This window comes from Dreissena polymorpha, chromosome 4 (genome assembly GCF_020536995.1).
Source record: "Dreissena polymorpha isolate Duluth1 chromosome 4, UMN_Dpol_1.0, whole genome shotgun sequence".
NCBI classification, from domain to species: Eukaryota; Metazoa; Mollusca; class Bivalvia; order Myida; family Dreissenidae; genus Dreissena; species Dreissena polymorpha.
In genome coordinates, this window is record NC_068358.1 from 27,548,880 (window position 1) to 27,561,851 (window position 12,972).

The following is a 12,972-nucleotide window of genomic DNA, read 5'->3' on the forward strand; positions in this document are numbered from 1 at the left end:
TCGGATGATTTTTCACAGAGTTATGGCCCTTTGAAATTTTATATAAAATTTAAATCTTGTCCCCCCAACTACTGTGCCCTCAAGACGTTTCCTTTTATCTGAATATGTAGTGCAATATTGTGACAAAATAACCTTTGGGGAGCATCACCCGTCTCTAACGGTTTCTTGTTTGTTTAACTGATCAGATCCTAATTCACCTCTGTTCAGTACCAGTCATTATACATGTATTTCAGGCTTTTGAGGAGGAAGCACGTGGTCGCGCTGGACGACCGATAAACCTCAATGGGGTTCTGTCTTCATCTGGGCCCGTATTACCCCCGAGGGCATATGCAGGGGTCAGGTCTATCATGAGGGGTACGTGGTAATCTTTTATTGGGGGCATATGTACTTACTTATTGGCAGAATTTCTTACTTCCCTCACTGATTTGGGAACATAAACTTTCTTTAATAGAAACAGTTTTTTTTGTTTTGGGTCATTTTCGACTCTCGATATTGCTCTAGTTGTTTGTTTTTCTATAATTGCATCAAAATAACTTAAAGAATTTGCATATGTTTTTAGTTTTTAATATAACTCAAGAATAATATTTTAGACATAAAAAAACAATAACTTGCGTTTAAATTAACAGAATTTGAATAAACAAATCATTACTATTGTAAAACATTTCCAAGTGTCAACTTTATGTAAGTCAAATTGTGGGTGGTATGTATAAAATTAACATTTAAGATGTATCTGAAACGCTTTCATGGATGTCCACATGCGTAACACAGACATTTGAACAAGAGTTTATTGTAATCGGTTCAGAGTGATATTAACAAGAAATAAAACACGTTTGTTAATTGTGATTATAATCCACGTGCGTGTGTAACGCAGAACGTATTGATACTGTCTCTCAGTTACAACAATAATCAGATAGATTTAAAGTTTTATAATCAATGCAAATACTGTTATATACAACAACCCATAAATAGTTTTTGAATGGTACAATTTTGATGCTTATCTATTATGAGAAAAAGCAGGAACTTTGATATGTATAAGAAATGCTATGGAAAGGAACATTTCAACTTAAACAATTATGTTGACTTTCTGAATTCAAGATTAGACCCTTATATGTGCACTGTATTCTCGTACTGGTGATTTGAAAACTTGTCAAAACTGTATATGTATTACGTCGTACATAATATCTAAATTTCATCTAATTAGATATTGATATTTTATGAAATAAAAAGAAATAAAAATTGCTGAACTAAGTATATCATTGATACAAATACATTACATTCTAAAATATATGCCAATAAATTGTAAAATAAGATTTTTACAGAATGTTTCTTCTAGAATAGACATGTGTGGATAGTATGAGATAATTTAAATGTCAATTGAAATGAACCAAAATAGCAACACAGGTCCAATGACGTTGATCAAATGACCGGCTGTAATATCAGGCATTGCCCATGGTGACATCAGCCATGGCACATCGGAGTTATTGTGCAGTTTTTTGCGTCAAATGAATTGCTGTTGTTGTCGTCAAAAAGATAGGCTTTTCATTTTGTCCAGGCTAATATTATCACATATTGGGCCTCGCTGATCCGGGCAATTAGGTTCACATTGTGACTGGTTAGATCGTTGTTGTTTTGATTGTTGTTGCTGGATCCACTTTCATCATTCTCCTGGGACACGACGATTATCAATTGGTCACAATACTTAAAGCGTTTTAACTATGGCAGCATCCATCATATCTTAAGTGCTAAATATATACAGTTGAATCCAGATGTGTTATCTACGCATGTAAAATAGTTGAACAACTGTTTACAACTTCATAGTGATTAAAGTCGTAGGTATTTTGTAGGTGTTGTGTCATTTAATATGTCCTTCCGATGATTCTCTGGAGCTGGTTATTTTCTAACAGGTATGGCCACACGTTTTACTTTGAGAAAAAACACTTTATGTTTTATATGTTCATGGAGCAGGGTCTTCAGTTTGTTGTGGAAATCACTGTATTGACACGCTGATAATTGTGTTGAAATATCATTCCATCATAAGCGTTGTAACTTGTGTTGACTAGTTGTGTTAAAGCATAATATTCATAATGATTGCATTTAGTCAATATCCTCATGAGAACTTAGTAGAACGTCTTAGCAAATACAACTTTTTTTACTAGTGAATAAAATTCCTTTGACTTCCAATGACATCTCATAATTCCCCTAAAATAAGTACATGGCAGCATTACACATGTCATTAATGCATGTATGAAATTGTTGACCTATTCAATAATATACCGGCTTAAGCATTTATAGAATGACAGACCAACTAATTGGTCTGCTCGCACCTGCAGTTGCGTACAGAATTCAACAATTTTAATGTGATGGAACAGGCATTTTTATTATACATACAATATAAGAAATTAAGGCACATTACAACTTAAGGTCGTGTTCTCTAAATGAACTATTAACATAAATAAAATGCAATATAGCGTTCGTCTGCCCAGCTTCTTATGCTTAAATGGCAGAATATAGTCTGTATAAAACATTGTTGAACCCTTTTAGAGGTAACATCTATTAATGACATTTAAATTATATTCATACTTAAAATTTGCAGAATACCTCTAATGAATTTTCACAAATTAAAAAATACCTCACATACGTACTCAATACCTAAATTGATGATAATGATATTGATGATGATCTGTAATTTACAAGAAAATGAATCCAACGTCTATCAATTTAAGCTAACTCTTAACAGCTTGATTTATAAATAATTTATTTTCCTTTATATGCCAAAAATGCCATACGGAAACAACAAAACATGTTGTCGCTAGAGACATCACTGATCGATAAAAATCGAGTGGTTGTATTATTAAAGCAATATTGGTAACATAAAAGTATCCAAAAATAATTATTTTGAATGGTAGAATCTTGTACGCTTATGTATTAGTATCGACATATCTGTCTTTGATATTATGATAAAATAAGTAGACACAATATGTATATGGATGTGAATGGACCAACTGAAATGTACTCATGTTCTCTTTTTTACTTACAGTTTATACCGTTATATGTAAATTGCATTTAAGTCTTAGTGATATTAGAATATTGTACATAAGAGGGAACTTTTTTATAATGCCCCCGGATTGAAAGATCGGGGGTATATTGTTTTTGGCCTGTCTGTCATTGTGTGTGTGTGTGGATGTCCCAAAACTTTAACCGAAACATTAACCTTCTTCATAACTTGTGCAATATTGAACCTAGCAACTTGATATTTGGCATGCATGTGTATCTCATGGAGCTGCACATTTTGAGTGGTGAAAGATCAAGGTCATCTTTCAAGGTCAAAGGTCAAAACAATAAATTCAAAAACTTTAACCAAAACTTTAACCTTCTTCATAACTTTTGCAATATTGAACGTAGCAACTTGATATTTGGCATACATGTGTATCTCATGGAGCGGCACATTTTGAGCGGTGAAAGGTCAAGGTCAAGGTCATCCTTCAAGGTCAAAGGTAAAAAAAATATCAAAGCGGCGCATTAGGGGCATTGTGTTTCTGAAAAACACATCTCTTGTTTAATCAAATAATTCTATTTTCTTGTTAAACATATCCACTGTATACTTCTTCAAACTTTCGCTGTCGTTACTTCTTTAAAGGTTCTGCTTCTAACTTGAAGTGTTTGCTTAATTGTTTTCGTGCAGCATTGTTGGTGTTCTTTGTTTCGTGATTTTCTATCTGGTTGTTCTTTGGTTGATCCTTTCTGCTCACGTATTTCGTTTTTTGGCCCATGACCGTCTTTGTGGTAGTACTTCGTTTCGATCCTAGGTCATATGCGCAATAAAGAAGATGTGATGCTTAATTCGGCGGAATAAAGACGCACACAACTCGAAGACATGTCAAGTGAAATTTATTCTGCTATAAAAATATTTAAACTACATACATACAAGCCTCTTATACGGGAGATCTCTTAAGAAACGACTACCATGGCTTATGCTCTCTGGTATGCTAGCCTCTACTTGACTGAAAATACACAATTCAGAATGTACAATGTATACCGGTACAAAACATATGTAATGGGTGAACAAATTTATAAAAACATTATTGTCTGTCAACTCGATGTTTGTCTAAATTGCCGGCTAGAGATCTGGAGTGCTTGCATTGATGTTGACATGCGTATCAAACATTTGAATAAGAGTATAGCGTTATGATAACTACCCTCTGTTAGATCAGATGTGCATTAACTAGAGATACAACAATTTCGATTATAATCTATGTGGTTGTTTAATGGAGAACGTCCTGATACTTTCTGTCCGTTACAACAATAACATAGGTGATTTAAAATACTGTTTAAAAGAAAGATCAATACGTAATTTGTATAATACATTATGGATGCTTATGTTTTACTTTGCTATGTATGAGATATGATGTTGAAATGAATGGTTCAACTGATTCTATAATGTTGACTTTCTTAATGAGAGCTTAGACCGTTTTCTTGTACAATATTTTCCCCTACTGGTAATTTGAAAATTTGTCAATATTTTTATTACGTCATACTTTACAATTGTTGTTGTTGTTTTAAGGTATCAACTACAGTGGTCCACAAAAGGATGGTTGCCTAGGAAACATCAGTGTTAAAGTAGTGACTGGCACACTGGCAAAATTCAAAGTAAATATTTTATTATTACGTTCTCAAGTTGAAATTCTGGGTATGGATTTATAAAGGGAAATGTATCAACATTTGAAATAGTTATTCATTTTCCTAAATGGAAATGTTATTTTATCTTAATTATTTACAAATTTTTATATTTTCATGAATGGAAATGTTATTTTTATCTTAATTATTTACAATTTTATAGAAATCTGTATTGCATACACCTGGGAAATATTTACAAAACATGTTATTTGGCAAAGAGCATCCATCAGAATCTTTATGTCAGACAACATCAATATCGTGGGGTGTCCAAAACAGATCAAGTATGTAAACACATGTAAGCTTAAACTAACTATTGTTAACTAAGGTTAACACATGTGAACTAAGATAAACACATATTAACTAAGGTTAACGTATGTAAATTAATGCAAATACATGCATGTGTATTTGTATATGTATCATGGAACTTATAAAATGCGGTGTAACTTTACATATTCAGGCTGATGTCCTAGTGAGCAACTGTGGCAAGGATTTGAAACTAAAGAATGGAGCCCTGGCGGAGTCCCTGCTTGAGGCCGCAGGATCTCAACTGCAGGTAAGCAGGGTCTTAACTGAAAGTAGGCAGGGTCTGAACTGAAGGTAGGCATTGTCGGAACTGCAGGTAGGGTTCGGGTGTGAACTTTTCATAGGAATGGCATGGTCTGAATTGAAGGTAAAAATTGCAGGGTTCAAACTGCAGGTAGAAACGGTAGGGTCTAAACTGCAAGTAGGCAGTATCTGAAGTGCAGGTGCGCAGGTTTTACACTGCAGGTTTAAACACTTTTTTACAGCTGAAAGGCAGAAAACATAAATGCTTATGTAATTGTTCATACATTGTTTGCACAACAATGACAGACAATGATTTTTTTCGGAAGTTAAATTATGTGATATAATGATTAAGCTGTTAAAAAATGTGTGGTTTCAACGTTGGGTCATCTATCATAATTGGTATCAAAGGTTTTGAAATGATATGCAATATTGCTATGTATGAACACGTGCTTAATATGCATTGCTTGTGGTATTTTAGCATTGCTCCGGGGCCTTATGCATGTGCTACCGATCAGCCTTTGAAGTCTGAAAATGCTTAAACATTGAGAACACTTTCCGCTTTTATGGTATGTTTTGTTAAAAGAAGTCTTTTTTACCGCAAATCCAAGTTTTTGCGTAAGTGATAAGATAAGCCTGTGCAGACTAAGCACATGCATTAAGCTCCGTTTTCCCAGAACAAGGCTCATTTGTGTTTCAGGATGAATGTGATCAGAACTACCCAAACGGTATCCGGCAGGGAGACGTGGCAGTGACCAGCGGGTATAATCTAGATTGTGAATACGTGTTTCATGGTTCTCTACCAAACTGGGACAACAAAGGTCTAACGGCTAAAAAGGTGGGTCACACAATGTTTTAGTAAATACATTTTTTTTTTCACAAACAGCATAGATCACATTAGGAAAGAAACAATCCTATAAATAACATATAAATTAACAGTCAGGTAATTAGTAATAAAAACTCAAATTTTGTGTCACCACCCTTAACTACTAAACGGTAAAACAAATATTCAAGCATAAACCAAGTTCAGTAACATTCTGAATACTTCCTATCTCGTAGTCTTTTTCCATATTGTACATTCTCAGGCCTTTCTTTGTGAAAACAGCCCTTTATGCACGTTTGTTAGGTTTTTGCATTCATAACATGTTTTGTTTTTAGGAATGCTTTTATGAACTAAAATCCACTTTAGGCTGAATGATGTGGTCCCTGATTAGCCTGTGTTGACTTTAAATGCTTATTTGGGACAACTCTTTATGCTCAAGCATTAAGTCGGTATTCCCAGAGCGCTACTAATATGTTGTTGTAATTGATAATTGGTTGTTTCAGGCACTATGTCGCTTCATCGATAATTGTCTGAAAGAGGCAGAGCAACGGTCTCTAAGCACGATGGGGATTCCCGCTCTTGGGACTGGTTCGATGAAATTTCCTGCCAAGGTGAGCGCAGAGCAGACGTTTCAATGCATCAGTAAGTTTGTGAACAACTACCCGCAGGGAACCAGCCTCAAGTGTATCACTATTATCGTGTATGACAGGGCGGCAGACTGTACATTGGTGAAACAGGTATGTCTTTAAGGATTATAGTTCAAATAAACGGTGAAACAGTATGGATTTAAGGATAATTGTTATTGTAAATGTTTAAACAGGTACGCTATTTATAATTGATATTGATAATGTTGGAAAATGTACATCTGGAACAATAATTGTTTTTATAAATGGTAAAACAGGTACACTGTTGATGATAATTGTTCCTGTAAATGGTGAAAAAATTAATACTTTTGTTATCATTGTTACTGTAAATGGTTAAACAAATTCACATTTTATGATAATTGTTCTTGTAAATGGTGAACAGGTTCACCTTTTATGATTATTTGTCTTGTTAATGGTGAAAGGTCGGGCGATTGTACTTGATATGATAACAAGTTTTTTTTATGATTTATTTTATTGCCTAATATCAGTTAAGAGAATGTTCCGACTTTATAACTGAATGCAGTTTGGTACAGAATTTCGCGCCTTGGTTGTACATAAAATTTACTTTTGTGTAGTGCGACTAACAATAACCTTACTTGCACAACATTAAAGATTAACAGTTTTATGTAATTTGATGTGCAAACCTTTACAACGGTCTTGTGTTGATGTTGTTGTTTTTTTTGTAACTGACATAATGCGCGGTGTCAGTCAAATTCTTCTCTGTGTTCTAATTAGTCAATCAGCGCTCGGGCTGATTTGCTTTTACCAGCAATTTCTGCATATAAGCTACCTACACATGCAATTGAGCAATTCAGTAACTTAGTTATAACTCGGCCATATTAATTGGTTAACATTGGCAACTCTACTTTCATTTCGAAGTCACATTTTTTTATTTTCAATTTATATATGCATAGTGGATAAGTATTACAGTTATTGAACTGTAAACGTGTCTTTGTGGTCATTACATTAGATAACTTAACAGAAAACCTACATTATTGTATCAAAGAATTGAAGAATAGTCGAGTGCGATAGCTGTCTTTGGACATCTTTTTCATATATGTGTGAAACAAAAAGTCTGAAGTTGGAAAGCCTAAATGCCAATTAATTACAACAGTTTTAATATCTTACAGGCATTTGATGAAGCATTACAACAAACTTTGCAAGAAAATGGTAAGTTTGTAGACAACAATATATTTTGTCTGTCCTGAAGTTGTCTTTTCAAGATGGTTTGACTACTGATTTGAAGTAGATTAGTTTGATAATGAAGCCATGTGCTACGTTTAGTCTCCTACAGGCCTAACCAATGGGGACTACATGTTGACCCCAGCTCCATCTGTCTGTAGACATTGTTATTGCTTTGGTTGTAGAAACAATTGAAAATCTACATTTGGATCTCGAGATAACTGTACAAGGTTTGGAAACAAATATACTCCTGTTGTAATAAATGGACCCATTGTTTGTGATGTTTGGTGAAGAATCAATGAGAGTGAATTTGTTAAGAGAGCTGAAACATGACTTTTTTTATTAGCTCGGCTGTTTTCGGAGAAAATCCGAGGTATTGTCATAGCCAGCTCGTCGCGTCTGCTGTTTGTGTCAAGGTTTGTTAAGGTTTTGAACATTGGCTCTAAAATCAAAGTGCTTCAACCTACAATTTTGAAACTTCATATGTAGATGCACCTTGATGAGTTCTACACGCCACACCCATTTTGGGTCACTAGGTCAAAGGTCAAGGTCATTGTGACCTCTAAAAAAAACAAAAAAATTCTGACAAGCTTTCGCAGCAGAGCGTGGCATCCGTTATGCAGTGCTCTTGTTGTTTTTCAATATTAACAAAGGGAAATGCCCTTAAGAGTGGGGTATCTATCATGGTATTCATTTTACGTCAACAAACATTTGGAGAAACTTTGGTGAAGATTCAAGGTAGGAGTTATAGAGCTTTAAAAAAAAAAGGGCAACAACCAGGAGTACCAGTACCTGGTGTGCATTGGCTGACAATTGTATTTGGCTTCCATTTCATGTCAAGACAGTTCGATGAAGATTCAATGAAAAATGTTAACAAATGGAAACAGCATATTTTGTATTTGTTTTGAATAAATAAAGGTTAATAACTAGTAAGTGCCTAATGTATAAGGTAATTGAACCTGGTCACCGTTTTGTATTGAGAAACATTTTAAGAGAGGTAGGTGAAGGTTTGATTAAAGCAGTAGGATTAAGAGTATTGTAATCCACCCACTCTTACGCCTACATGCTAAGGGTGTTCACATAAGACTTGCATTTAATAGACAGACATACTTTCATTTAATAGACAGACATACTTGCATTTAATAGACAGACATACTTTCATTTAATAGAAAGACATATACAAACCAGAGACTATGTGGATGAACATTGGAATATGAATAGAGGGCTATGTTGGGTATATACTCATTATTACCGTTTTGTGCATCTAGCTATCCACTGAAGGGAAACATCAGGATCTTGTGGTAATGCAAAAAGTAGTTCAACTATTTATATGAAACTCTGTATTTTGATAGAGATCCATATAGGGAATATGCACATTAATTTTATTTTCAGAAACACATTTGTGGTTGCTTTTGATGTGCTTTTGATGGTTACATAACAAAACAAAATTTAATAATCTTAATTAAAATTCAATTTTAAGTGAAATTAAAGTAAGTGAATTTGTACATTTATTTGCACTTAAATTTATGAAAATTGTGGAGATTCTGTTTTGTACTCTGAGAACTAAAACCCGGGCAGAGAATGCTGTTGAGTCTGTGACAAAGCTCTTGTTTTAACAGACATATCAACCCATTAGTTTACATGGTGGTGAAATTGCTTCTGGTGTTTATATTTAAATAAAAATAAATAAAACAAAGTTTGCAAACTTGTGTAGTTTGGGGGCCATCTGTGTTGATAATTTGTTATCAGTATTGCTACATGTACAAGAAACTAAATTTCTGAATACATTGCATCGCTTAAACATACTTATTACTTTCAAAATCATTTAATTATTCATTGAACACCAATAAGCTTTAACAAATACACTTCTGAAAGTCCCGTAACATGGTGAACGATGTTTAACTTAAAATGCACATGCTATTTATGGCTCACACGTAATCTTGTTCCAGTCGATGATGATGATGCGGGCGACATAGCCGATGTTGAGCAGAAGATGCAAATGAAGCTTCTTATGACTGCTGCAAAGAACTCCCTCGAGCGCACATGTGCGGCTGACCCAGGCACAGAAGAATGGTTCAAGTTCATGTACAAGTCCGAGCCCTGTTCTCCAAGCTACTGGACTACGTTCCACAGCAGAAAGACCCTGAAGGACTGGGGCCTTGAGGCCAAAAAGAGGCCCTTTATTCGTTTGCCTATTCAAGGTCAAGACTTTCAGGATGTAGTGAAACTTGTGCAGGACACTTGGGATGCTCAGCATGTGGGTCACGGGCGCGATGCCCAGGGTCTGGGTGGGCTGAACTACACCAAGGTGAAGGTCACAAAAGTTGAACGAATAGAAAATTATGAACTTTTTCATAAATATGCAGTTAAGAGACAGGAATTGTTTAAAAAAGCATTAAATACGGGCAGGCCATTTAAGTCTGTAGAAACCTTGAAAGGGTCAAAGGGAAAAGTATTAACAACTAGCAAGATAGGAAATAACTCGGTGCTAGCTAACGAGGTGTATCATGAAGTAAACGAACATTATATGTTTCATGGGACAGATGTGGTGGATAAAATAGTGGAACAGGGTCTTGATTGTAGACTGGCTGGTCAGACTGCCATGTTTGGACAGGGTGTCTACTGCGCGGAAAGTTCAACAAAATCAGATCAATATGCAGGTATGTTAAAACAGACATTCAGTGAATGTGTATTTCTAGATGTTGTCTCTGCATTTATATTGTACATGATTTATTTGGCTTGCTTGTGATCATACACTCACTGTTGTAAAATTCATTGCTTTTACCTAGCTTAGCAAGCTTTACAAAAGGTCGTATAAGGTAAATATCATGTGCCACATATTTCACCTGGTCACATTCAGACAGTATCACGTCTCATAGGTCGCTTTTGTAACTGAAATATCTGACTGACATGTTTGGGTAGATTTAAACTTAAGCAGCCAAGACCCTTCATCAGTCCATTTTACAGCCAAAATAGACTATTTCTATCATCACAAACTCTGTCGTTTTCCATCAAAAAATGATTCAAATTTACTTCAGAAATGCAGGTGTAAATAAAATCAATGTATTTCAATGTTAGAAAAAGACTCATATATAATTGAAAAGGACTCTTCTGCTGTGTCTGGGTGGATTAAACAAAAAGAATTGGCATTAAGTTCAAAATTAAGTTTTTTATTGATAAATTGTATGTCAAAGTGAATATGTGAAAGACTATTATAAAAATGAACATTGACTTGTTCAATTGTCCATGAGATCATTTCATGTATTAATAAAAGTTTATTTTCAACTATGAAGCTTTGTTATATTGAAACAATGATCCTAACAACGTTTTCAGAATAAAGTGGTTATAACTTGGATAGTTTGAAAATAATATTGTAACAACAATAATAATTGCATGCGATAATGGGTCTTAAGCCTTGTGCAGCTAGCATAGCTTTCGACCAGTCTGCGCAGTGCAGTCTGGTTAACAGCTACGATGTCTGCTATAAAGGCATTTATATGAAAAACAAGTTTATTTTCATTGCAAGATCCAAAAGGTATGCGGTCACTAACCGACAGGAAGATGCTGCTGGTGAGGACATGTCTAGGAGAACCGTTCGTCACTTCCAGCGCAAAGTCATATGCGCGACCCCCCTGCAAGTCCTGCTTAGAGGACAAGTGCCACTGTTCCAACAACCAGTTCTATGACTCAGTCATTGGAGATGGGTCGTGGAATTTCCGTGAATTTATCGTATACAACATGACTGATGTATATCCAGAGTATATTGTCACTTATAATCGCGTTTAGTGGCAATGCAATTGTAATTTGTTTTATTACTGTCTAAGTTTCTTAAGATGTACCTTATTTTGTATGGAATATTAAGTAAATAGTATTAAGTCATGCTTTATTAACACTTCCTTGAACGTTAAGGTATTTCTGAATTAATTTGTGTGTGTGTTTTTCGATTGCCATTTTTGCCATTATATTTATGAAATATTTTGTGTTGGTTTTGGTGAATCAAGAAAAATGTCATTATTTCACAATATTTGTCACATTTCATGTCATTTTACACAATAAGCATGTTTTCAATGCTTAAGGAAATATCATAGGGACAATTGTATGTTCATTTGAAATGGACCTACTGTCTTGCCCACCAAATAAATTGTTCCAAAATCTGTGAAATTATTTACATTTACCGAAATTTGATGGACTCAAGTCAGTGTTTTGTTACTTGGAAAATTAGCTTAATCGCCTTGACTTAGAATGCAGGTTATACTTATGTAAGGAATTTGTGCCGTTATAGCAACATAACATTAACCTGGCACTTAGGAACTTTGTTAGCCTAAATTATACACCATGCTATTTCATGTATTTGCATGTGATGTTGTTCATGCACGTTTTGCACGAGTTTTTTGAGGCCATACATACATTATTCTAGTGGGTATGCTTCAATCAAATTAAACTACTTCCTAGTCATTCATAAAGATTAGCGCCAGATTAAGAAGTGCGAGCTCTCCAAATGTCATCATTAATGTCCTTTTATTTTCCAATTGTCCTTCGCTTTAATAAAAATGCCACTAAAATTTGTGTCAACTCTCAACTCATTTTACTGCCAGTTGTATTTCACTCAAACTTTCTCACCTATCAAACCTTCATATGCATGTAAGACATTGACCGATTTTTTTACTCTTTTTATACGCCCGTCTATGACGGGACGTATTATGGTATACCCCGCGTCCGTCTGTCCGTCTGTTAATGTCGTACGCTACGTCAAGTATCCTTTGACAGATTTTCTTCAAATTTTAACACAATCTTAATATTGATAAACCCTGATCCCCTTTCGTTTTTGACGGAATTCTGAATTGTCGTTCCAGAGTTATGGGACTTTGTTCGTCAAAATTTCATGATTTCATTGAATGTCCTACTGTAGCTCAAATATCCTTCGATGGATTTTTTTCAAATTTCAACACAATCTTAATATTGATAAACCCTGATCCCCTTTCGTTTTTGACAAAATTCTGAATTGTCGTTCCAGAGTTATGGGACTTTGTTCGTCAAAATTTCGTGATTTCATTGAATGTCCTACTGTAGCTCAAATATCCTTCGATGGATTTTTTTCAAATTTCA

At 34.7% G+C, this 12,972-nt stretch overlaps 1 protein-coding gene across 3 annotated transcripts in view; it reads left to right on the forward strand.

Annotated features, from left to right (window-relative positions):
* The window catches only part of LOC127876354 (uncharacterized), a 48,099-nt gene extending 35,566 nt beyond the window's left edge, over nucleotides 1-12,533 (forward strand). For all 3 annotated transcript variants that reach the window (XM_052421464.1, XM_052421466.1, XM_052421465.1), the window contains 8 exons: nucleotides 234-354; nucleotides 4,562-4,647; nucleotides 5,132-5,227; nucleotides 5,918-6,055; nucleotides 6,544-6,777; nucleotides 7,815-7,854; nucleotides 9,816-10,526; nucleotides 11,393-12,533. In XM_052421464.1, the coding sequence (XP_052277424.1) occupies nucleotides 234-354; nucleotides 4,562-4,647; nucleotides 5,132-5,227; nucleotides 5,918-6,055; nucleotides 6,544-6,777; nucleotides 7,815-7,854; nucleotides 9,816-10,526; nucleotides 11,393-11,652 (1,686 nt within the window). In that variant the 3' untranslated portion in view covers nucleotides 11,653-12,533. The remainder of the gene's footprint in view (nucleotides 1-233; nucleotides 355-4,561; nucleotides 4,648-5,131; nucleotides 5,228-5,917; nucleotides 6,056-6,543; nucleotides 6,778-7,814; nucleotides 7,855-9,815; nucleotides 10,527-11,392) is intronic.
* The last annotated feature ends 439 nt before the right edge of the window (nucleotides 12,534-12,972 follow it).